The sequence below is a fragment of the Spinacia oleracea genome, chromosome 3, assembly GCF_020520425.1.
Source record: "Spinacia oleracea cultivar Varoflay chromosome 3, BTI_SOV_V1, whole genome shotgun sequence".
NCBI lineage: Eukaryota > Viridiplantae > Streptophyta > Magnoliopsida > Caryophyllales > Amaranthaceae > Spinacia > Spinacia oleracea.
The window spans coordinates 139,489,842-139,515,829 of NC_079489.1; the positions used below are offsets into that span (position 1 = coordinate 139,489,842).

Consider the following 25,988-nt stretch of genomic DNA (forward strand, 5'->3'; position numbering starts at 1 on the left):
AGATGCGTAACTTGATTTTTTCGAGAACGGAATACAGGAAATGGAATGATGACAGAATATGGGATGATAACAGAATACGGAATATGGAATGACAACGGAAAACGGATCACATAATACGGAATATGGAATACGGGATATAAAATACAGAATACAGAATACGGGATATAGAATGTGGAATACAGAATACGGAATAAGGAATACAGAGCATTGACATTTTTATTAACGATGAATGAACAAACCTCAAAACAGAATACAGAAAACGGAATACGAAATACAGAATACAGAATAATGACATATTTATTATGAGGAACAAATAAACCTCGAAACAGAATACAGAATGACGGAATATGGAATACAGAATACAGAATACAAAATACAAAATATGAAATATTGACATTTTTATTAACGAGGAATGAATAAACCTCGAAACAGAATACAAAATGACGGAATTCGGAATACGGAATACAAAATACAGAATTTTCAGAATACAGAATACAGAATTTTCAGAATACAGGATACAAACTTTTCTTTGTTTTTAAAAATGAATTTTTAAACGACCGTTACCTAAATGGGTTACGGTGATTTCCCAGAATGCAGTTTCCTGTTAGTGGGCCACCAGAATAACTTATTATAATACCAGTATTTGAAATACCATTACTTTTTCGCGGGAAGGAAAATGGAACAAAGTTAAGCGGTTACTAGGAAAAAAATGGGGCGAAGTGGCCCGTCATTTTATCTAAAATGGAATAATTGTGCGCTGAAAAGTTCCAGCGCGTGCATGTGAGCGCTGAAATTTTCCAGCGCTTGCTTTTGAGCGCTAGAAAATTTCAGCGCACATCTTCTTTAAATTCGAGCAGCGCAGTGGCAATTCGCCATTTCTGCTGCTGATTGTTCGAGTTTTTTCGAGTTTTATCTCGACATTCTTCATCAGATCTCGACATTCTTTATCTCGACATTCTGCTCGAATTTGCTCACTTTCTTCACCAAATTTGTTCCAAAGTCACTCTAGATCACGTATATGGAAGTTATTTCGAGTTTAACTTGACTTTTGGCTCGATTTTGATTAGAAATTCGTATGAAATTTCATGCCCAAATTGAATTGGGATTTTTGATTTTTTTTCCCCCAATTTCTTGCAATTGTTTGCTTGTATGTGATGTTTATAACATGTACAAGTGTCTAGGCATGTTAATTTATGCAAGTATGTTGATTTAGGGCAATTTTGAACGCCTACAAATTGGTATCGGGGACACAATGCAGGTGTTCTTGGTGCATTGCTTGCGGTTTACATAGTCAATGGATGATAGAAAACGCATGATTTTGATGCTCGGAGTAGTTCGTGGTCAATTTCGCATGAATGAACTTTTATTACTAATTATGAACTTAGTAACATGTCCACACTTAGGGAACAAAATTGTTTGCTTCCACTAGCTTGTCGTGTTCGGAATTTCAGAGTGTAATTCCTTGCATTACTAGGCTCAATGTGTGATGCCTTACGTTTTTCGTACTTCTTGTGAAATGTAGTATGTCAGGTGATACTTCGTCCTCCTATAAGGGGGAGGCTTCGGATTACATGATGTAGCAGGGTTGATCCCTTCTCGTCCGATGATGTAATACCTCGTGTTTTTCTGAATTTATAAATATATTTAATGTACTTATAAAGTATTTTTACCAATATTGGAATTTAAATTGCATTTAATATGGAATTAAATGTATTTTTACTTAAATAAAATATTTATTATTTCTATTTAATTCCGAAATAAAATTAAATGTTTATTATTTTATTATTTAAGTCGGGAAATTTATTGGGTCGTATTTCAAAACAATTTAAATTCAATTCCGAGCTCAATCCAATTCAGTTGGTAAACCGAACAAAGTTTTAAAGCTTTCAATTCTAATTTAAACCCAAATGCAAAGCCCAATGCAAAACCCTAACCCTAAGCCCACTAGGGATTAGGAACCTATAAATATAACCCCTCTCATTAATTATCCTCACTTAAAAACTTCAGATATTTCTCTCTCATCTCCTTTGCTCTCCTCTCTCTTTCGTCCGACTCTTTGCTCGCCCCTCACCCGCACGCACGCAGCCGAGCACACTACTCGATGATGCCTTGTGCCGTGCCTCAAGCACTCGCCTTTCCCCTCTTCGTGCATGCTTCTCGTGGCTCTCGCACACAACCCTCACACCTCTCACTCCCTTCACGTCCCTCTCCCCCAACACGCACGGTGTTGCTGCATGTTGGTGTTGGTTTTGCTGTTGTTGTTGTGTGTTGTTGTCGTTGTTGTTGATCCCTCGCCCAGCCACACGCTCGCCAACACACTCGCCCTCACTCGTCTCTCTTTCCTCTCGCTCGTGCGCTGTGCCAAGCCCTACCCTGCTGCTTGCTGCCTTCGCTGCCCACACGCACCTGTAACGCACACACGTCCCTCGTGTGTGTTGCGTGTATTGCTGTGTTCTGTATACTCCGTATATTTTATCCCTTTTCGCCCAATCACATACAATTCGTGATTGTACCGTGCTATAGGCCGGATTGATATAATTCTCTTCTTCCTTGTCTATTCTATTTCAATTCCGTATTTAAAATAATATTATTATTATTGATTTTGATTAATCAAACTGTTGGGAACGGTTATGAACACCGTATTGTGATGTTGTACGTGTTTGAATTCATGAGGATGATTTTAATTAAAAGAGTTATTATTTTCAGAGTTGATTATTTATTAAAGCTTAGATTTTTAATGATTAAACGTGATTTTTATGGTTAATTAAGATTAGGGTTTTAATCTTGGTATAATGGATAATTGATTAACATAATTTAAAGTCATTTTAATTATGGAAATCAAATCTAATTTTCAGATTTAATTCAAAGCTTTAAAGTGTTGATTTTAATGATTTTAAAGGCATGATATTAATATTTTCGTACTAGGACTTTAATCGTTCAAGCCTAATATTTTAATTATGAGTAACTAATTTCTAATTAAATCAAAGGTTTTAGAATTCTTAAAAGTTGTTGGAAATTTAGTAAGCATGGTTAATAACTAAGTTCTATTCTTTTCATTATAGGAGGTGATTTCTAGCTTTGATTGTGATTCGCAAAGTGGCCCCCGTACTTAGATACTGAGGTACGTACATGCCTAGGGTGACCACCGTTTACATGAGGATTATGTGACGATTATTATTTGTGAATCATATGATTTGAAGTATTATGGAATTCATGTTTGATGTGGTGAACAAGCATGCTATGTTTTATTGTTGAATTATGAAACCTATGTGAACAGTCATGTTGTGATCATTTATAATCGATGAATTATGTCAAGCATGTTGTTCGAGTTTATATGCATGTATGAGTGTTTCACATGCAAGGGTTATGTTTATGCTATTGTACGGGATGTCTAGCATACTTTAAGCACAGTAGTTGTGCCTCAGTGAACTATTTATTCTACCGCCATGTAGAATATGTTTGGGAAGTGTATGTGAATTGAACTAAGGACTATTCGTGCCTTGCGCACACCCCGCTTGTTAACTGGAAATGTCGGGTTATGTCAATAGTATATTGAGAAGGAACAATGGGGGTAATATCACTTGAGTCCTATGCTTGATCACATGTCCTAAAGGATTAAAATGAAGTGTCATTGTTTGGTTGCTTTTATTTTATGTCTTGTTGTTGTGTCTTGAGTTCACCTTGTGCATAAAATACTAATTAACGTAAAGTACAACCAGAACGAGTTTAAAAGCTCTTGAAACGTATATACCTTGAGTATGAACAATGAGGGGAATCTTGCCAGAAAACTTGTACTCCTTGAATGATGTTGGGCCGAGTGTGTTCGGTGCTTTTCCGAACCAGGATATCGCTCACGGGTGGTGGGCTAATATCCGGTTGATATACTCTTCCAGACCAGATTAAGTTATTGACCTCAGTTTCTGCTAGAGAAGGGTAGTTTGATATGCTCATATTTTATAGTGTTTTTACCCCTGTTCCTTAGTACTTTTTGATCTCAAATGAGCTCTTCGGAGCGATTTTTAGTACTAAGGTGCTCCTTGTAGTGTGTTTGTAGTTTCAGGTTCATCATTGTAGGAATTAGCATATTTTTGTGCATTTCCTACTCATTTGAACCAATAAAAGAGATTATGTACTTCCGAGAGCACAAACATTGAGTTGGAAGAGCTTTCGAGCAAAGCGAAAAGTGAAAGAAGTAGAAAACCGACACTCGTCTACTCTTTTGATTATAACTCAAGTTATACAACTCCAAATGTAGCGATTCAAATTGAGTTGGATTCAAGACTTCAAGAGATTTCCAACGAGTGGTAATTCGCCTAATTCCAACTTATAACGAAGGAGATATGATATTTTTAAGATACGGGGTCGTGCAGTTTGACGAGCAGATCGCCCGATCGTGCGACCCTTTGCCCGATCGGGCGACGACAACACCTGGAGCGCGGATTTTAGTTTATTTCCGGTTTTCGCTTTTTTTTTTGGGGAAAATATAAATATACCAAGCCCTTATTATTTAGTTGGACATCTTATTTTCAGCATCTTATTTCCTAGTATTGAATACTTAGTTTATTTCATTCTTAGTTTTATTCTCTCAAACTGTTAAACACTTAGTTTTATTTTCAATTAAAGCTTCAATTTTTCATTCATTCTTCCGTTCTTCATTTAGGTATTAATTCTTACCTTGCTTTATTATTTTGTTTTAATTATGTTTTCAATAGTATTAATTGCCTTGTTTATTATTAATATGAGTGATAAGTCTAATTTCTAGGGTTTAGGAGATCCATGAATGCATGATTGGGATTGAATGTGGACTTTATTATTGATTAATTGATTGTGATTTCTATAGCTTATTTTAATTGTACGTCAATTCTGTTCGGCCGGACTATTTTATTGAGTTTGATTAAGCTTAGATTATGCGCCGAGAAGTATAAATCTGATGTTTATGGTCTGTGGCTATTAGATAGGAATTGCTTCTAGTACATAGCGAGAGCCTGCCAGTTATATTTTCCTAAGGAATTCATAAGATTCAAGAGATGCATGTTTTCCTAGTTATGATTGTTGATTGATTGTTGTTGTCCGTTATCCAATCCCGGTCTACATTTGTGGTGAACCGTTGCCCTAGATTCCCTTAATATTGATATTTTCCGATTTAATTATTGCCTTAGTTTTAGTTAACAAACCAAACCTATTCCCTTGTTACCAATAGTCTAGACTTGTTGCGTAGTAGTATAAAGAACATTGTTTCCCTGAAGATATTGGTAAAGTCTTCCCAAGTGGAGAAAGTCTTGGGATCCAGCTCATAGAACCACTAGAGTGCAGTTGATTCCAAGGACAGGGGAAAGCCCGACAAGTACATGGATTTGTCCACGCCTTTCAGGTTCATCGCGCCTACGAAACTCAATAGGTGATTTTTGGGATTATCTGCCAACAAGGGGTTTAAGGTCAATCGAGAAGAATTTTCTTCCCATGGTCTGTTGAAGGACCATTTTCTCGATTTTCCTTGCATTATCTTGCTCATTTAGGGCCTGAGTAGCCGTTAGCTTTTGATTTTCCATACGGGGTTGTTCTATAGCACTGGCCATCAAATTGACTTGTACGGCCAAATCTTCGAGCGACATGTTGCTAGTTGGTGTAGGAGAGAACTGGGGTCGGATGACTGGAGATCATAGAAAAGGAGAATGACGGGTGGAGACAGGAGTTACTATTTCTGCAATTGGACTAGCAATTGTGGTGGCAGACTCGGAAAAACACGACATGACGCCTCTAAAGGAGTATACGGCCCGCACTACTTTTCCCCTCTGGATGTGGCAAGCATATTAAGTAAATAGAAACTAACTGTGGGCGTTACCCTCTTTTTACTAGTCTATAGGAGTCGCCATTCAGTTTAAGAAAACTGACAAAACCCAGTTATCGTGATATGCCTGGAGTGCAAACATATTTGACTCAAAACGGCCATAGGTTCCCTTGTGATCCCTGATGTGGAGATCCCTCAACGTACATCCAGCGGAGCAGAGATTGAGAATTCGGGGGACGTTTACTTATATGGGGAGTGCCCAGCATTAGCCCACGCGGCGGTCCTTACTAGTTCAATGTTAAGACGACGGGACGTGCATTATGCTACATTACTACTCTGAATTGATTTTAATGCACAGATATTTACTAAACAGATGTTAAAATAATGATTTAGGTTAATTCAAGGTGCTTAGCAATAAACCGGTTTGTCCAAGAATTATCTGATTTAGGCGTGAGTAATATAGCAGATTAAAGTGAACAAATTTATATGGTGATGAAAGCTGTAAAAATATAGATTCAGGTTACAATATAGCGTAGGCGATACTGCGGTTCTCAGGAACACCAACCACTTGACTTTGCTAGCTTTCCGTTTGGCCTTCGAACTTTTCGATGACTGACTGGCTGCGGGACAGGATTCTTCCAGAGTTTTTATATGTTTAGGCTCAAGGATTGGGTTAAGACTTCAGCAGCACTTCGACAGTATTCAGAATAATTCAAGTGGACGTGCAGGCAGGGTCTGCTTAACAGAGTGTTAATGCGACAGAGAACACGAATGCAGGACAGAGAGAAGCTTCGGACAATACTCAAGCTTAGGATTTTAGGTTAGGAATGTGTGTTATTTTTCGGAATTTAGAGGCCCTATTTATAGTAAAACAGGACAGAATGAGATTGAATTGAGAAAATGAGACTTTTCTTTTGAGATGAGTGCAGCGCTAGAAATTTCCAGCGCTTGGATCAGAAGCGTTGTTATTTTCTAGCGCTTCACATGTCAGCGCCAGATGTGTTTATTTTACAGGTGGATTAGAACTTTATTTTGCGTGATTGGATGAGAACCAAATTGCAGCGCCAGAAGATAATGGCGCTTTGATTTGTGCACTGAAATTATTGTGGCGCGTACGTGCCAGCGCTAGCATTTTCTAGCGCTGGTGTTTAACTTCACTTTTCTAGCTTTATCCGGTTTTACCCGAATCTCACTCAGAGTTTTATCTTCTAGAATACGGGTTGGGATGCAACTCTTATCCTTTATCCAATGATAAATCGTAATGCGATTTAAAAACTCGGATGTTTTATCCTATATGGTTACCATGTTGGACAGTATTCGGAAATAGAAGTTACTATAAATAGCAGTTTCTAAAAATGAAAATATGGTTTACGGGATTATCAGTCAGTCATGGATCGTTCGTTGCATATTTAGGAAAGCTTAGTCAAGCTGTGTTTGGTTTCATCATCGAACACACCGTATCGGGCCTAGGGACAAATGTAGGCGTCTACAGAAGCATTTCAATCCGAACCGTTTCAACCCGAGGAAAATCCATTTAATGTGAATCGTTTACAACCCGAACTGTTCAATCTGTGACCTGTTTAATTACAACCGGTAACCGTCTTATTCCCAATAATCATCTTAAATTCTTTAACAATATTAAGAGTTAATTATCGCTCTTATCCCCTAATTAAAGCCTCAATATTATAATTTATAAAAGTATTGAAAATTTTGATTTGAGTAATAACCTGAATTGGGATTTTATAATTTGGAGCTAAGTTGACATGGCCAAAGTACAACCCGCTACCCATTTCATCCCGCTATTGATTTATCCATACTATATGAACCCAAATCTACAAGAACCGAGATGATAAGAACTCGAACTGATATGAACCTAAACCCGATGTAACCCGACTAAATTAACTTGTTCAACCTAAGCCATTTCGGATTGTTATCCGGTGAAACCTACCCGGTATGATATGAAAGTGTTACAATCCGACTAGACCTGTTTATAACCCGACTAAAGTCGTTTACAATCTGACCCTATTATAATTCGATCAGATATAAACTCAACCTGATATGAACTCATCTTTAATCAATCTGAATTGATCTGACCCGTTAATCTTCGAACCCGACCCAATCCAACCCGTTATCAAAATGAACTTTTTTCAACCTGAATTGATGAACTCGACCTAACCGATCCGTTCGTCCGCATTGACACCCTTATCTTTAGTACATACGGAATATCACCAAAAATGTTCAAAGCTTCCTCCTAAAATAAATAATAAATCAATTATTATTCATTTTTTAATAAATTCCAGCAACTATTGACTTCCCATTTGAGTCTGCTCATGTCTAAGCCAACTTAGGCTTCTCCTTGCTCGATTATAAAGGAAACCATTCTTTATAAGGCCAATGGCCTATCATAATAGAATCCCATCAACCTTTTATCATAAAGCATCTATACTATATATTAAATACTATATATTAAAAGGTGTTTGTAAAAACGTTTAGCAGATTATGTCAATGAGGTCTTAGCCTAGTGGTTAAGACTGAGGTCATGTGTACAATAGGTCTTAGATTCGATCCCCTATAATTTATATTGCGCTAGTGGCTCATTTGCGTAAAAAAATAAATAATTAAATCATAAAATATGTCTATTTTAAATTAAACTTATAAACCTTTATTCGATTAATCCAGTCACCATCTAACAAAAAGTAATACGGAGTATTGGAGTATTGTCAACGATTGTCAACGATTGAAAAAATTCCTAGCATGCAGAATAAAGGGGAAGGCAGGGTATAAGATTTTAAACTTTTGACTCCGCCTTTAATCTTGTACGCATTTTGCCGTTACTTATCCGTTTGTCTCCCTCTACAATTTATAATTTTATATCCTACACCAGTCACCAGGTGTAACTCTTTGTAAGATTTCGTCATCTTATATTTCAGATGCTCGACCCTAGATCACAATATCAGATGTGGAAGAGTTTTTGAAAGGAAATTTTAGAGCATGAATACTACTTTATCTAGGGGGTGCGTTGACACAAATCTTGGAGACTACTTTAGGCGAAGAAGGAAACATGCGTAATTGAGATGAGAACTCACTTTGTAACTTTAAGGTCATAAGTTCGTGCTCATTATTTACTTGTTGTGTATGGACGGACTAATCTGTAACATATATTGATTTTGTAAGACCTTTCTTCTTACCAATTAAAAAAATATACAATCGTATGAAGTTGGAGAAAAGTTTCGAGTAACACGACAACCATAGCCGCTATGCCTTGCCAAAAACATGGCGAGAGCATTTTTCGTTTTTTCGCACGTAAGAATAAGGGTATTTTCGTCTTTTGTGCAAAATAACAGGGCACATTAGCATTTTGGTGCTATTATTTTAAATATCATTACACAGAGTAATATATTTTTGATATGTCTAGTGATATTTTTTATGCTTACAATGGTACTTCAAATTTACCAGTGGTGCTGGCATTTGTGGTCCTAATTAGCAAATTTGACATCATTACAAATTTGCAATGACACCATTGAATATAAAAGTGGTACTTTTAATGTGTCTAATACTACTTCTTTTAATGCTTATAATGTATTAATGTGTAGTGATCCCAGATAGCTTAATGCGTCCACGTTAATTATTATTTTTCCGGCCTCTATTTTTTGGCAAGAGCATAGCTGGTATTATTTATTCTCTTATATGTGGTTGACGTGTTGAAGGTTTATGTAACACATGGCGGTCTTACAAACTATGAAGTACATACTACACTCTTAGTATTAGATCCAATTATTAGAGTTCTTTTCTATGAAAAGCGAAAATTTTGTCATTTTTTTCTTTTTTTTGACGACTAAGTTTGTCACTAAAATTTGTCACTTATTGCTTAGTAAATTAGACACTTTGACACTTATTATATTGTATAAAAAAAGTTTGTGAATTTCGATCTTTTGAAAAAAAAAACATAGTAAATCTTGGTTTGTAATGTGGATTTTGCTAGTCCATTGATCTTACCATTGATGGGTGAGGATATGAAACAGTTTTTACTTAGAGGTTCACAATTCACAATGTATCGTTGGTTTGTCATAAACAGTAGTGTGTTTTCTTCTATGATTTCGCTTTTGGGTCTCGTATATGGGCTTCGGCCCAACAGTTTGGAGTGGAATGCGTAAGAAAGGAACGGTTCCATAACCCATTACTCATCAAGTCATACACTCGTTTTGCACCTACAAATAACCCTTTTTTTTCATCAACCGTCTCTTGTGTGACCGGTCACACCATCAACTGATATGAAATTAGCAAATCTTCAATGTGAATGTGTCACACCATCTTTAAACTCCATATTATTGGTGTTGATGTGTTGACGCAATAATTCCAACACTTGATCATCTGAATGACGACGATCTTGTTCTGTTTTTAATTTCTTGGGGATGGAACGTCTGATGGGCGGATTATAAAAAGAAGTAACTGAAATTATAAAAAGAAGTAATCACTTAGTAACTCTACTAATATTTTCTAAAGCTATTAAAGTAATTACTACTAATATTACTATAAAAAAAAGTAACAGATCTAAACTATAGAAGTAACATACCTAAACTAAAAAAGTACCTCCTCTAAAATTATATAAAAAAGTAACTTGTCTAAACTGTAGAAGTAACATACCTAAACTAAAAAGGTACCTCCCTTAAAACTACTCCGTATAAAAAAAGTAACATGTCTAAACTATAGAAGTAACATACCTAAACTAAAAAGGTACCTCCCTTAAAACTACTCCGTATAAAAAAAGTGACATGTCTACTTCTTTCTTTTTTTAAAGTATATCTCTTTCCCTTTGTTGTACCAACCGACCCCTAAGTGTTACTCCTCACTAGAATTCTTGAAGATCATAGCAGATCTTTCATGATATTTTTCGGATTACCCAACATATAATATTCAATAAACATATGATTCCGTGGGAGAAGTTACCTACCACTACATTTAAAGGTTCCTAATTTATTTTTTAAAGAACTTATTAACTTAAATTGAGGTGGGGTACAGAGGTGGGCAAAGTGAAAAGGCACAAAGGAAGGCATTGGAATAATATTCAATAAAAGAGCATGAAGCCTTTGCCTTCGCATGAATGAGCTTTGCCGGATTTAAATTGAAGATATAATGAGAAATTAGTCCATATAGTGTGAACACGTCACATGCACCACCAAATAATGGTGTGGACGGAACATTTCTTTGAGTTTGATCTTAAAGAAACGTGCTACAATGTCTGGCATCTATCAGAGTGTGACCTTCTTACAATTGTTCCCTATCATTTATCCTAAAGGCAATAAATTGTCTCATTGACACAAAATTGAAAATTCCGATCGTTGCCTGTGCTTGCCACCTTAGGTATCCCAGTAGTCCATCCATCGGTACCATATGGGAAGAGTAGTGGGTATTGCAAAGGCATATAACTTGGATGAGTTTCGTCAATCCTTGGTAACCTCCCATCCTATGTCTGCAATACGATGTCTCGATTACCAAGGTCTTCAGTTCCATCTCCTACCATCAATGCTGCTATTTCACTTGCTGTTGGTTGGAGATATTGTCTACCTTCTCTTGCAATGCACGGATAATCTTTATTCGCAAATCTTGGTATTGACCTTGATCACGCAACATGTTACCAGCATTTCTAAACACCTCAACATACGGATTTATATCATTGAGCATCGAATCTCTTGTAGTCCTTGCAAGATTGCTTCAGATCCCCCATTACATGCAAACGATTGGATGTTTCATTGTTGGTGTCATATATGTATAGTTGTGCAAACTTTGGTCCAGTTCCTGGCTCTGGGAGTAAGGATCCAATTCTATGGTAATTACTACCACTAATGCGAAAGACATATGATCCTCTTCCATCATTAACACGTCCCATAGAAGTGAAAGCCAACAACGAATTACACGTCCTTAATTTGGGTCTAAAATGCTGGTTTGACAGGACCGACTTCAAATACGGTGGGGGTTGGAGGTAAAAGTGGAAATTTAACTTGGCCACTCTGACAACAGTGACCTTTTACCCTTTCTTCTACCCACATGAGGGCCTTACAATGCGGGCAAACAGACGTTCTGCGTCCAAACTCCCAACGTCTATCAACTTTAGGTTGCCGAGTGGGATTATTCCTTTCTGCAAAGGGTTCATTGAATGAGTTAATAAAACATCCATGTTAATTCAATGCACATGGGTAATTACTAATTAGGTTGCATTGGAAGTTACCTAATCCAACGTCATTTTCAATGCCATTTTGTTCAATTTGTATTCCTTCGGAAAGCTTTCCTCGCCTCAAATTTTCTGTAATTTAATTACAAATTTTCAATTTGCAATATAAGATAAAAAATTTTAATTTTAAGAATTTATGGTTTGTTATAGGTACCATTCACGTTGTTCTCGTTAGGAACTTGTTCACCATTCACATTGTCGTCGTTGGGAAGTTGTTCAGCCTCAAGTATCTGAGAAACATGACGTTGTTGTCTTGATCGACGCAGTCGTAACATTGATAGTCTTAATTCTCGAGCTTCTCTCTCCAGTAACAAACAGCGTTGCTTGAAAATAGGATCATCATGGTTTGCAGTGCGTTTAAGTAATAACCTCCTTCTAACTGCTAATCTTGCATTTTTGTATTGTAAATGGTCTTCGTATCGATTATTAGTAGGTATTAATTAGAGTATATTTTAGTTCCAACAAACTAAAATAAAAAGCCTAATTAGAAATGGATTTAAATCATATCCTTAACATAATTTGTTCTCTTGTAATCTTGATAATATATTATGTAGGATGAAAATGCCTAATTAGAAATGGATTTAAATCATATCTTTAACATAATTTGTTCTCTTTTTATCATGCTAATATGTAAGATGTTTTATCTTATGTGATGGATGACTTATATCTTTACTTTCATGTCCTTATTAATACTACGTAGTAGTTTTTTTTAATAGCAGTGATTCATGCAAAAAAATCATCCTTATCAATATCTATATACTTAAAGACACACCAGAAATGACACGTGTCATCTCCTGATGATCGAGTCTTTAGGTTTTTTTATATTTGTTAACTTAAAAAATGCATATTAATAAAACTTACAAAAATAGAAAAAATAATTTGTCGTAGCTATCAATTCTTATTGTAGAAAGTTAATTGTATCAATATATGTCATATACATCATATAAATTATTATTTGGAGAGAAAGTACTCCATATCGATTAATTTAAATAAGAAATAATTTTCAAAACTCTTTAACAACATTTTAAACTTCTTTGTATTATATTAATTTAATAAGGACTTAAAATCCGTTTATTTCACGGAAAATGAATGTGCAGTATCTTCAAAAAAATTACGTAATGAAATTAATAATTTAAGTAAAGAAATAAGCTGGAATAGGGGTGAAAAAGGGAAAAGAAAAAGTTGCGAATAGAGTAATTATGAGAAACTTTTATAAAGAACTGAAAGTAAATATGAGTTCACCTATTATAAGGAATAAAAGTTTAGATAAATTTATCTAACTTAAGGGTCTGTTTTATTATACTTATTTTGTCTGGACTTATATTATTTGAACTTATTTTATCTAAAAAAAACTTATTTTGACTTAAATAAACTTATTTGTGGGTTAAAATGTCTGAAAAAAACTTAACTTTATTAAAATTTATTTATTTAGGGAAAATTAAATCAATTGGTGTTGATAAACTCGTTTACGAAATATTTTATATTTTATTAACTTTCTGTAAATGATTATTAAAAGTATTACATAAAAATATTTACGGAGTAGTAATAACCGGGCGTTGCACGGGTACTAAACTAGTACCTATACTAAAACAGAAGTTTCTCTCTCCTCGTATGTCCAATGTCGCTACCACAATTATTGTACCCTTTTTATTTTAATTTAATTAGAAAAATTAAATTACAAGATATACTCTTGGATTCTTATGTTGACAAAATGACAGCCGTATTCACATATTGGAAAAATAACTACATCTTTGACATTGAAAAAATTACGACTAATTTCATTTATTATAGAAACATCCAGAGAAAAATAAATAATACAAAAAAGAAACGAAATATTCACCCAGACTATTGACCATTACAAAATATTAAATTTATATCTACTTACCATATTCAACTTATTAAAAGTGGAATAGTTAAATATTTTATTGAGATTTTCAATTAAATATAGTACCCGTGCAGTATACTTTACCGAAATGCAACTGATTCGAAAGAATTAGTCAATATTTTATAAGTTTGTTGTAGAAACTACCAGAGCTGCCCATACAATCATCCAAAGAAAGGAATGCAATATTCACTATACAATCACGTCGCACCTAAACTATTAAATTTATACCTATTTACCATATTTTAACAAATTAACCAAGTTTAAGCCTGGTAGCGACAAGAAAATCTGTGCAGAGACCATATATATTATACCCATTACCCACCTTTCCAATACAATGACGTGTTCTCTTCAATTAAACTTATAAAACACGGATACACAATACACAAACATAAACCTAAAGCCGTGCAACTTGCAACATATCTCTGTTCTCCATGCCTCTTCCAATAACCATGCTCAATGATCTCACACATGGAAAGGAAAATTGGAAATTAAAGTGCGTATATTAAGAGTATGGGACGCACCAGATTATTACAAGCCAGAAAAAATTGGTTCCCTTGAAATCGTGTTGGTAGACGAAAAGGTATATTTAATTACCTTCAAGTACTTTATTTTATTGGTATTTTTGTTGATATTATCTTTTAAAATGAATTTATTTTGATTACAGGGATCGAAGATTCAAACCAGTATTAGGAGCACACTTATTGACAAATTTAAAAAAGAGTTGAAAGAAGGTTCTACTCGTGTCATTGCTAATTTTGGAGTCGTCGAAAATAAATTTAAACATAGAGCAGCAACCCATACTTACAAAATAAATTTCTTCTACAAAACCACCATTAAAGTATGTGATGATGATAAACTCCCTTTGCATGGGTTCCAAATTGTCCCTTTTGAAAAAATATTGAAGGAGTTGAACGACATGTTCTTAATGGGTATGGTTTAATTTTTTTATTTTTATTTTTATTATCTATCACTAATAGCATCTTGAAATTTAAACATGTTGCAATAACTATTATATTTGAATACAGATGTCATCGGAGAGGTTGTCGCGATGGGGGACAAAGAAAATATAGCAAAGCAAGATGCTAAGACAAACTGGATGTTATCGCTGGAAATTAAAGACTTGCAGTACAATATTTCAATCCATTACTAAAGATATAAATTTTTTAAATTACACCTTCGGATTACTATTTTATTCACATGTTTAATTTAATTTAATTGTTTTGTCAATGATAGCAATAACAAATTGAATTGCGCATTGTTTGGGGAGTTTGCTGAGCAGATGTCAAAATATAAGAATCATGAAAGTGAAAACCGTATCATTGCTATAATCCAGTTTGCTAAAATTAAGGAATTTAAGGGTAATAAATTTTTTAACAACCTATTTTTTTAATAATAAAACTTCAGGTTCAAATTTAATCTACTTTAGTTTGGTTATACTTTTTTTGTAGGTGAAGTTTCATTGTCAAACTCGCTTTTTTCCACAAAGGTATTCGTTAATGAAGACATCCCCGAAATTAATGAGTACATGAGCAGGTATTCATCAAATTTTCTATTGAACCGATCTTAAATATAATGAATTTATGAGCATGTCCCGTTAATCTTAATAAAAATTTTACATAAGCATAATTTTTAATGGCAATATTTCTGATGAGGATGATTGTCAATCACAAAGACTCACTCATTTGTCAAGTCACTATTCACATTCTATATCCGATGAGTTTTTGGTAAAGTCTGAAAAGGTACTGTTGGAGGAAATATGCGAGAAGACTAAGGTAAGATGATCAAAATCATCCTCATTATAATATTAATTTGCATTACTTCATAGTACATAATGGAGTTTTATACTGATAGAAATGCAACTCTTATTGCTAATTGTTTAGGAATGCTTTTGTGTGGCGCTTGCTACTATTGTCAGTATCGAAAAGGAAACCAATTGGTATTATAAATCATGCAAAATTTGAAATAAGAAGGTTGAGTATGAAGGAAAAGGACGATTTTGGTGCTCGAAGTGTGACTTACATGTTAAATATGCACCACCAAGGTATCATTTTACTTACAAATCTATATTATACCACCAAGGAAAATGCCGATTTTCGTGGTATGCATATAAATGTATTATACTAAACTTCTATATTATGGAATTGGGTTACAGGTACAAGGTCAAGGTAACTGTAGAAGATGATAGCGGAAGTGCCACCTTTGTAATGTTTGACCGAGAGGTCTTCCAAATCATTCAAGTATCGGCAGTTGATATAAAAGATAAGTTATCCAAGGTAAATAATTTTAATAATATTATGCTTTATAAGATTATACAGAGGTAAAATCAATTGGGAGTGAAATTAGTAAATTATTTTCATATACTTGTATAAATGTTTTGATTTTGCAGGATGATAAGAGTGATTCTTTTCCTAAAGAGTTGATCGAATACACTTTTGGATAAAATATATTTATTTTGAATTAAAATTACTAAATATAATCTTGATCAAGATTGGGAACAATACACTGTTACTAGAGTGAGCAATGACGAGCAATTGATCAACAAATTTATTGAGGTTGACAATGGTGTTGAGGTAATCAAAGTTACATGCAACTAATATTAATAATCTTACCATGTATAATTCATACTTTTTAAATGAAAAATTAATAATAAAATTTTTTGCAGGAACATGACGGGGTAATCATGTCCATAGGTTCCCTTGTGATCCCTGATGTGGAGATCCCTCAACGTACATCCAGCGGAGCAGAGATTGAGAATTCGGGGGACGTTTACTTATATGGGGAGTGCCCAGCATTAGCCCACGCGGCGGTCCTTACTAGTTCAATGTTAAGACGACGGGACATGCATTATGCTACATTACTACTCTGAATTGATTTTAATGCACAGATATTTACTAAACAGATGTTAAAATAATGATTTAGGTTAATTCAAGGTGCTTAGCAATAAACCGGTTTGTCCAAGAATTATCTGATTTAGGCGTGAGTAATATAGCAGATTAAAGTGAACAAATTTATATGGTGATGAAAGCTGTAAAAATATAGATTCAGGTTACAATATAGCGTAGGCGATACTGCGGTTCTCAGGAACACCAACCACTTGACTTTGCTAGCTTTCCGTTTGGCCTTCGAACTTTTCGATGACTGACTGGCTGCGGGACAGGATTCTTCCAGAGTTTTTATATGTTTAGGCTCAAGGATTGGGTTAAGACTTCAGCAGCACTTCGACAGTATTCAGAATAATTCAAGTGGACGTGCAGGCAGGGTCTGCTTAACAGAGTGTTAATGCGACAGAGAACACGAATGCAGGACAGAGAGAAGCTTCGGACAATACTCAAGCTTAGGATTTTAGGTTAGGAATGTGTGTTATTTTTCGGAATTTAGAGGCCCTATTTATAGTAAAACAGGACAGAATGAGATAGAATTGAGAAAATGAGACTTTTCTTTTGAGATGAGTGCAGCGCTAGAAATTTCCAGCGCTTGGATCAGAAGCGTTGTTATTTTCTAGCGCTTCACATGTCAGCGCCAGATGTGTTTATTTTACAGGTGGATTAGAACTTTATTTTGCGTGATTGGATGAGAACCAAATTGCAGCGCCAGAAGATAATGGCGCTTTGATTTGTGCACTGAAATTATTGTGGCGCGTACGTGCCAGCGCTAGCATTTTCTAGCGCTGGTGTTTAACTTCACTTTTCTAGCTTTATCCGGTTTTACCCGAATCTCACTCAGAGTTTTATCTTCTAGAATACGGGTTGGGATGCAACTCTTATCCTTTATCCAATGATAAATCGTAATGCGATTTAAAAACTCGGATGTTTTATCCTATATGGTTACCATGTTGGACAGTATTCGGGAATAGAAGTTACTATAAATAGCAGTTTCTAAAAATGAAAATATGGTTTACGGGATTATCAGTCAGTCATGGATCGTTCGTTGCATATTTAGGAAAGCTTAGTCAAGCGGTGTTTGGTTTCATCATCGAACACACCGTATCGGGCCTAGGGACAAATGTAGGCGTCTACAGAAGCATTTCAATCCGAACCGTTTCAACCCGAGGAAAATCCATTTAATGTGAATCGTTTACAACCCGAACTGTTCAATCTGTGACCTGTTTAATTACAACCGGTAACCGTCTTATTCCCAATAATCATCTTAAATTCTTTAACAATATTAAGAGTTAATTATCGCTCTTATCCCCTAATTAAAGCCTCAATATTATAATTTATAAAAGTATTGAAAATTTTGATTTGAGTAATAACCTGAATTGGGATTTTATAATTTGGAGCTAAGTTGACATGGCCAAAGTACAACCCGCTACCCATTTCATCCCGCTATTGATTTATCCATACTATATGAACCCAAACCTACAAGAACCGAGATGATAAGAACTCGAACTGATATGAACCTAAACCCGATGTAACCCGACTAAATTAACTTGTTCAACCTAAGCCATTTCGGATTGTTATCCGGTGAAACCTACCCGGTATGATATGAAAGTGTTACAATCCGACTAGACCTGTTTATAACCCGACTAAAGTCGTTTACAATCTGACCCTATTATAATTCGATCAGATATAAACTCAACCTGATATGAACTCATCTTTAATCAATCTGAATTGATCTGACCCGTTAATTTTCGAACCCGACCCAATCCAACCCGTTATCAAAATGAACTTTTTTCAACCTGAATTGATGAACTCGACCTAACCGATCCGTTCGTCCGCATTGACACCCTTATCTTTAGTACATACGGAATATCACCAAAAATGTTCAAAGCTTCCTCCTAAAATAAATAATAAATCAATTATTATTCATTTTTTAATAAATTCCAGCAACTATTGACTTCCCATTTGAGTCTGCTCATGTCTAAGCCAACTTAGGCTTCTCCTTGCTCGATTATAAAGGAAACCATTCTTTATAAGGCCAATGGCCTATCATAATAGAATCCCATCAACCTTTTATCATAAAGCATCTATACTATATATTAAATACTATATATTAAAAGATGTTTGTAAAAACGTTTAGCAGATTATGTCAATGAGGTATTAGCCTAGTGGTTAAGACTGAGGTCATGTGTACAATAGGTCTTAGATTCGATCCCCTATAATTTATATTGCGCTAGTGGCTCATTTGCGTAAAAAAATAAATAATTAAATCATAAAATATGTCTATTTTAAATTAAACTTATAAACCTTTATTCGATTAATCCAGTCACCATCTAACAAAAAGTAATACGGAGTATTGGAGTATTGTCAACGATTGTCAACGATTGAAAAAATTCCTAGCATGCAGAATAAAGGGGAAGGCAGGGAATAAGATTTTAAACTTTTGACTCCGCCTTTAATCTTGTACGCATTTTGCCGTTACTTATCCGTTTGTCTCCCTCTACAATTTATAATTTTATATCCTACACCAGTCACCAGGTGTAACTCTTTGTAAGATTTCGTCATCTTATATTTCAGATGCTCGACCCTAGATCACAATATCAGATGTGGAAGAGTTTTTGAAAGGAAATTGTAGAGCATGAATACTACTTTATCTAGGGGGTGCGTTGACACAAATCTTGGAGACTACTTTAGGCGAAGAAGGAAACATGCGTAATTGAGATGAGAACTCACTTTGTAACTTTAAGGTCATAAGTTCGTGCTCATTATTTACTTGTTGTGTATGGACGGACTAATCTGTAACATATATTGATTTTGTAAGACCTTTCTTCTTACCAATTAAAAAAATATACAATCGTATGAAGTTGGAGAAAAGTTTCGAGTAACACGACAACCATAGCCGCTATGCCTTGCCAAAAACATGGCGAGAGCATTTTTCGTTTTTTCGCACGTAAGAATAAGGGTATTTTCGTCTTTTGTGCAAAATAACAGGGCACATTAGCATTTTGGTGCTATTATTTTAAATATCATTACACAGAGTAATATATTTTTGATATGTCTAGTGATATTTTTTATGCTTACAATGGTACTTCAAATTTACCAGTGGTGCTGGCATTTGTGGTCCTAATTAGCAAATTTGACATCATTACAAATTTGCAATGACACCATTGAATATAAAAGTGGTACTTTTAATGTGTCTAATACTACTTCTTTTAATGCTTATAATGTATTAATGTGTAGTGATCCCAGATAGCTTAATGCGTCCACGTTAATTTTTTTTCTCCGGCCTCTATTTTTTGGCAAGAGCATAGCTGGTATTATTTATTCTCTTATATGTGGTTGACGTGTTGAAGGTTTATGTAACACATGGCGGTCTTACAAACTATGGAGTACATACTACACTCTTAGTATTAGATCCAATTATTAGAGTTCTTTTCTATGAAAAGCGAAAATTTTGTCATTTTTTTCTTTTTTTTGACGACTAAGTTTGTCACTAAAATTTGTCACTTATTGCTTAGTAAATTAGACACTTTGACACTTATTATATTGTATAAAAAAAGTTTGTGAATTTCGATCTTTTGAAGAAAAAAACAACATTGTAAATCTTGGTTTGTAATGTGGATTTTGCTAGTCCATTGATCTTACCCTTGATGGGTGAGGATATGAAACAGTTTTTACTTAGAGGTTCACAAATCACAATGTATCGTTGGTTTGTCATAAACAGTAGTGTGTTTTCTTCTATGATTTCGCTTTTGGGTCTCGTATATGGGCTTCGGCCGAACAGTTTGGAGTGGAATGCGTAAGAAAGGAACGGTTCCATAACCCATTACTCATCAAGTCATACACTCGTTTTGCACCTACAAATAACCCTTTTTTTCATCAACCGTCTCTTGTGTGACCGGTCACACCATCAACTTGATGGTGTGACACATTCACATTGAAGATTTGCTAATTTCATATCAGCAGGTGTAAGCTTCTTCTCCAGGATTAACTTGGCTTCACTCACATCTTTAAACTCCATATTATTGGTGTTGATGTGTTGACGCAATAATTCCAACACTTGATCATCTGAATGACGACGATCTTGTTCTGTTTTTAATTTCTTGGGGATGGAACGTCTGATGGACGGATTATAAAAAGAAGTAACTGAAATTATAAAAAGAAGTAATCACTTAGTAACTCTACTAATATTTTCTAAAGCTATTAAAGTAATTACTACTAATATTACTATAAAAAAAAGTAACAGATCTAAACTATAGAAGTAACATACCTAAACTAAAAAAGTACCTCCTCTAAAATTATATAAAAAAGTAACTTGTCTAAACTATAGAAGTAACATACCTAAACTAAAAAGGTACCTCCCTTAAAACTACTCCGTATAAAAAAAGTAACATGTCTAAACTATAGAAGTAACATACCTAAACTAAAAAGGTACCTCCCTTAAAACTACTCCGTATAAAAAAAGTGACATGTCTACTTCTTTCTTTTTTTAAAGTATATCTCTTTCCCTTTGTTGTACCAACCGACCCCTAAGTGTTACTCCTCACTAGAATTCTTGAAGATCATAGCAGATCTTTCATGATATTTTTCGGATTACCCAACATATAATATTCAATAAACATATGATTCCGTGGGAGAAGTTACCTACCACTACATTTAAAGGTTCCTAATTTATTTTTTAAAGAACTTATTAACTTAAATTGAGGTGGGGTACAGAGGTGGGCAAAGTGAAAAAGCACAAAGGAAGGCATTGGAATAATATTCAATAAACGAGCATGAAGCCTTTGCCTTCGCATGAATGAGCTTTGCCGGATTTAAATTGAAGATATAATGAGAAATTAGTCCATATAGTGTGAACACGTCACATGCACCATCAAATTATGGTGTGGACGGTCTCATACAAGACTTTGGGTTTTTTCATTACAAATTGATTACTCTCCCCATTCCCAATAGATTGCTTCAAACTCTATTTTTCACTTTATTAAGTGTGAAAGTGAAATAAGAAATAAATGCGTTGATAGTTTTGTCTTTTTACTAAATTATACGTCCGTTTCATAAAGTTTTTTACAGGTACTATTTACACGGATTCCAATTTAATATTTAACTACTAATTTATCTAATTTCGTATGTGAAAAAATTATAAAAAGTTGATATTCTGAAAATTCATACCGAGACCTATCTAACAAGATCTTACATGTAACGTTTTGATGTGTATAATAGTGAGATTTTACGGTTAAAGTTACGGTTAAAGTTTTCATACTTTGGACACATTTTTCAAAGCTTAAAGAACTTTCAGAAACGGAGGTAATATATATTAGTGTACGGGTGCATAAATGTGAGAAGTGAATATCACATTCCCCCTTCGTCTCGTTGTACTTGTCCATTTGACTAACTAGAATATGCCCGTGCAAAAGCACGGGATACATAGAATGTTGCAAATAAAAAATACGGATATTGATTAGAACAACAAATAAACATTAAACAAAAACACGGATATGTAGAAGCCATTATCATGAAAAGTGGTTTCATCAGAAAATTTCTTTGGGTAATTTTTTAGAACATTTTCCATCTACTAAACATGGCCCACATGGTCCATGGATCATGTTCTTAGTGACAATTTTAAATGCCAAAGGATCTTCATTCTTATCAGGGATTTCAGCACAAATAATTTCATGAATATCATGTGGACATGTGGGTTTATATTCGGGGGACAATGCTACTAGGATATGAGCATGTGGGAGTCCTCGTTTTTGAAACTCAATGACATGTAAGTCTGCAAATTGAACATAGCACACGTCATTATTATACAACCAACATTAGTTACAAAGCTGTGTAACTAACAACGGTAGTGATTATGAAATTTGACGTAATTATAACTACATTAAAAACATAAAACTTATCGGCAATGACTTTTCCAAACTTTTGTCTATCTTTTAAATCACGGAACATTTCTTTGAGTTTGATCTTAAAGAAGCGTGCTACAATGTCTGGCATCTATCAGAGTGTCACCTTCTTACAATTGTTCCCTATCATTTATCCTAAAAGGCAATAAATTGTCTCATTGACACAAAATTGAAAATTCCGATCATTGCCTGTGCTTGCCACCTTAGGTATCCCAGTAGTCCATCCATCGGTACCATATGGGAAGAGTAGTGGGTATTGCAAAGGCATATAACTTGGATGAGTTTCGTCAATCCTTGGTAACCTCACATCCAATGTCTGCAATACGATGTCTCGATTACCAAGGTCTTCAGTTCCATCTCCTACCATCAATGCTGCTATTTCACTTGCTGTTGGTTGGAGATATTGTCTACCTTCTCTTGCAATGCACGGATAATCTTTATTCGCAAATCTTGGTATTGACCTTGATCACGCAACATGTTACCAGCATTTCTAAACACCTCAACATACGGATTTATATCATTGAGCATCGAATCTCTTGTAGTCCTTGCAAGATTGCTTCAGATCCCCCATTACATGCAAACGATTGGATGTTTCATTGTTGGTGTCATATATGTATAGTTGTGCAAACTTTGGTCCAGTTCCTGGCTCTGGGAGTAAGGATCCAATTCTATGGTAATTACTACCACTAATGCGAAAGACATATGATCCTCTTCCATCATTAACACGTCCCATAGAAGTGAAAGCCAACAACGAATTACACATCCTTAATTTGGGTCTAAAATGCTGGTTTGACAGGACCGACTTCAAATACGGTGGGGTTGGAGGTAAAAGTGGAAATTTAACTTGGCAACTCTGACAACAGTGACTAAAACTTGGGTGTGCCTTATTACTACCTTTTACCCTTTCTTCTACCCACATGAGGGCCTTACAATGCGGGCAAACAGACGTTCTGCGTCCAAACTCCCAACGTCTATCAACTTTAGGTTGCCGAGTGGGAATATTCCTTTCTGCAAAGGGTTCATTGAATGAGTTACTAAAACATCCATGTTAATTCAATAAACATGGGTAATTAGGTTGCATTGAAGGTTACCTAATCCAACGTCATTTTCAATGCCATTTTGTTCAATTTTCATGCCATCAATTTGTATTCCTTCGGAAAGCTTTCCTCGCCTCAAATTTTCTGTAATTTAATTAGAAATTTTCAATTTGTAATATAAGATAAAATTTTATAATTTTAAGAATTTATGGTTTGTTATAGGTACCATTCACGTTGTTCTCGTTAGGAACTTGTTCACCATTCACATTGTCGTCGTTGGGAAGTTGTTCAGCCTCAAGTATCTGAGAAACATGACGTTGTTATCTAGATCGACGCAGTCGTAACATTGATAGTCTTAATTCTCGAGCTTCTCTCTCCAGTAACAAACAGCGTTGCTTGAAAATAGGATCATCATGGTTTGCAGTGCGTTTAAGTAATAACCTCCTTCTAACTGCTAATCTTGCATTTTTGTATTGTAAATGGTCTTCGTATCGATTATTAGTAGGTATTAATTAGAGTATATTTTAGTTCCAACAAACTAAAATAAAAAGCCTAATTAGAAATGGATTTAAATCATATCCTTAGCATAATTTGTTCTCTTGTAATCTTGATAATATATTATGTAGGATGAAAATGCCTAATTAGAAATGGATTTAAATCATATCTTTAACATAATTTGTTCTCTTTTTATCATCCTAATATGTAAGATGTTTTATCTTATGTGATGGATGACTTATATCTTTACTTTCATGTCCTTATTAATACTACGTAGTAGTTTTTTTTAATAGCAGTGATTCATGCAAAAAAATCATCCTTATCAATATCTATATACTTAAAGACACACCAGAAATGACACGTGTCATCTCCTGATGATCGAGTCTTTAGGTTTTTTTATATTTGTTAACTTAAAAAATGCATATTAATAAAACTTACTAAAATAGAAAAAAATAATTTGTCGTAGCTATCAATTCTTATTGTAGAAAGTTAATTGTATCAATATATGTCATATACATCATATAAATTATTATTTGGAAAGAAAGTACTCCATATCGATTAATTTAAATAAGAAATAATTTTCAAAACTCATTAACAACATTTTAAACTTCTTTGTATTATATTAATTTAATAAGGACTTAAAATCCGTTTGTTTCACGGAAAATGAATGTGCAGTATCTTCAAAAAAATTACATAATGAAATTAATAATTTAAGTAAAGAAATAAGCTGGAATAGGGGTGAAAAAGGGAAAAGAAAAAGTTGCGAATAGAGTAATTATGAGAAACTTTTATAAAGAACTGAAAGTAAATATGAGTTCACCTATTATAAGGAATAAAAGTTTAGATAAATTTATCTAACTTAAGGGTCTGTTTTATTATACTTATTTTGTCTGGACTTATATTATTTGAACTTATTTTATCTAAAAAAAACTTATTTTGACTTAAATAAACTTATTTGTGGGTTAAAATGTCTGAAAAAAACTTAACTTTATTAAAATTTATTTATTTAGGGAAAATTAAATCAATTGGTGTTGATAAACTCGTTTACGAAATATTTTATATTTTATTAACTTTCTGTAAATGATTATTAAAAGTATTACATAAAAATATTTACGGAGTAGTAATAACCGGGCGTTGCACGGGTACTAAACTAGTACCTATACTAAAACAGAAGTTTCTCTCTCCTCGTATGTCCAATGTCGCTACCACAATTATTGTACCCTTTTTATTTTAATTTAATTAGAAAAATTAAATTACAAGATATACTCTTGGATTCTTATGTTGACAAAATGACAGCCGTATTCACATATTGGAAAAATAACTACATCTTTGACATTGAAAAAATTACGACTAATTTCATTTATTATAGAAACATCCAGAGAAAAATAAATAATACAAAAAAGAAACGAAATATTCACCCAGACTATTGACCATTACAAAATATTAAATTTATATCTACTTACCATATTCAACTTATTAAAAGTGGAATAGTTAAATATTTTATTGAGATTTTCAATTAAATATAGTACCCGTGCAGTATACTTTACCGAAATGCAACTGATTCGAAAGAATTAGTCAATATTTTATAAGTTTGTTGTAGAAACTACCAGAGCTGCCCATACAATTATCCAAAGAAAGGAATGCAATATTCACTATACAATCACGCCGCACCTAAACTATTAAATTTATACCTATTTACCATATTTTAACAAATTAACCAAGTTTAAGCCTGGTAGCGACAAGAAAATCTGTGCAGAGACCATATATATTAT

The 25,988-nt window shown here is 34.2% G+C and overlaps 1 protein-coding gene across 1 annotated transcript; it reads left to right on the plus strand.

The window, feature by feature from the left end:
• Window positions 1-14,827: 14,827 nt before the first annotated feature.
• On the plus strand, window positions 14,828-16,342 carry LOC130470121 (uncharacterized). Its single transcript, XM_056839716.1, has 8 exons — window positions 14,828-14,831; window positions 14,928-15,027; window positions 15,136-15,260; window positions 15,351-15,435; window positions 15,524-15,674; window positions 15,783-15,838; window positions 16,055-16,175; window positions 16,289-16,342. The coding sequence occupies exons 1-8, from the start codon at window positions 14,828-14,830 to the stop codon at window positions 16,340-16,342; spliced, it is 696 nt and encodes a 231-aa protein (XP_056695694.1).
• The last annotated feature ends 9,646 nt before the right edge of the window (window positions 16,343-25,988 follow it).

Excerpts from the sequence above, each read along its gene's own strand:
- LOC130470121 (XM_056839716.1), top strand. Across the intron at positions 15,261-15,350 it reads TAAAATTAAGGAATTTAAGG|GTGAAGTTTCATTGTCAAAC; the intron begins GTAATAAATTTT and ends CTTTTTTTGTAG. Across the intron at positions 16,176-16,288 it reads TAAAAGATAAGTTATCCAAG|GATGATAAGAGTGATTCTTT; the intron begins GTAAATAATTTT and ends TTGATTTTGCAG.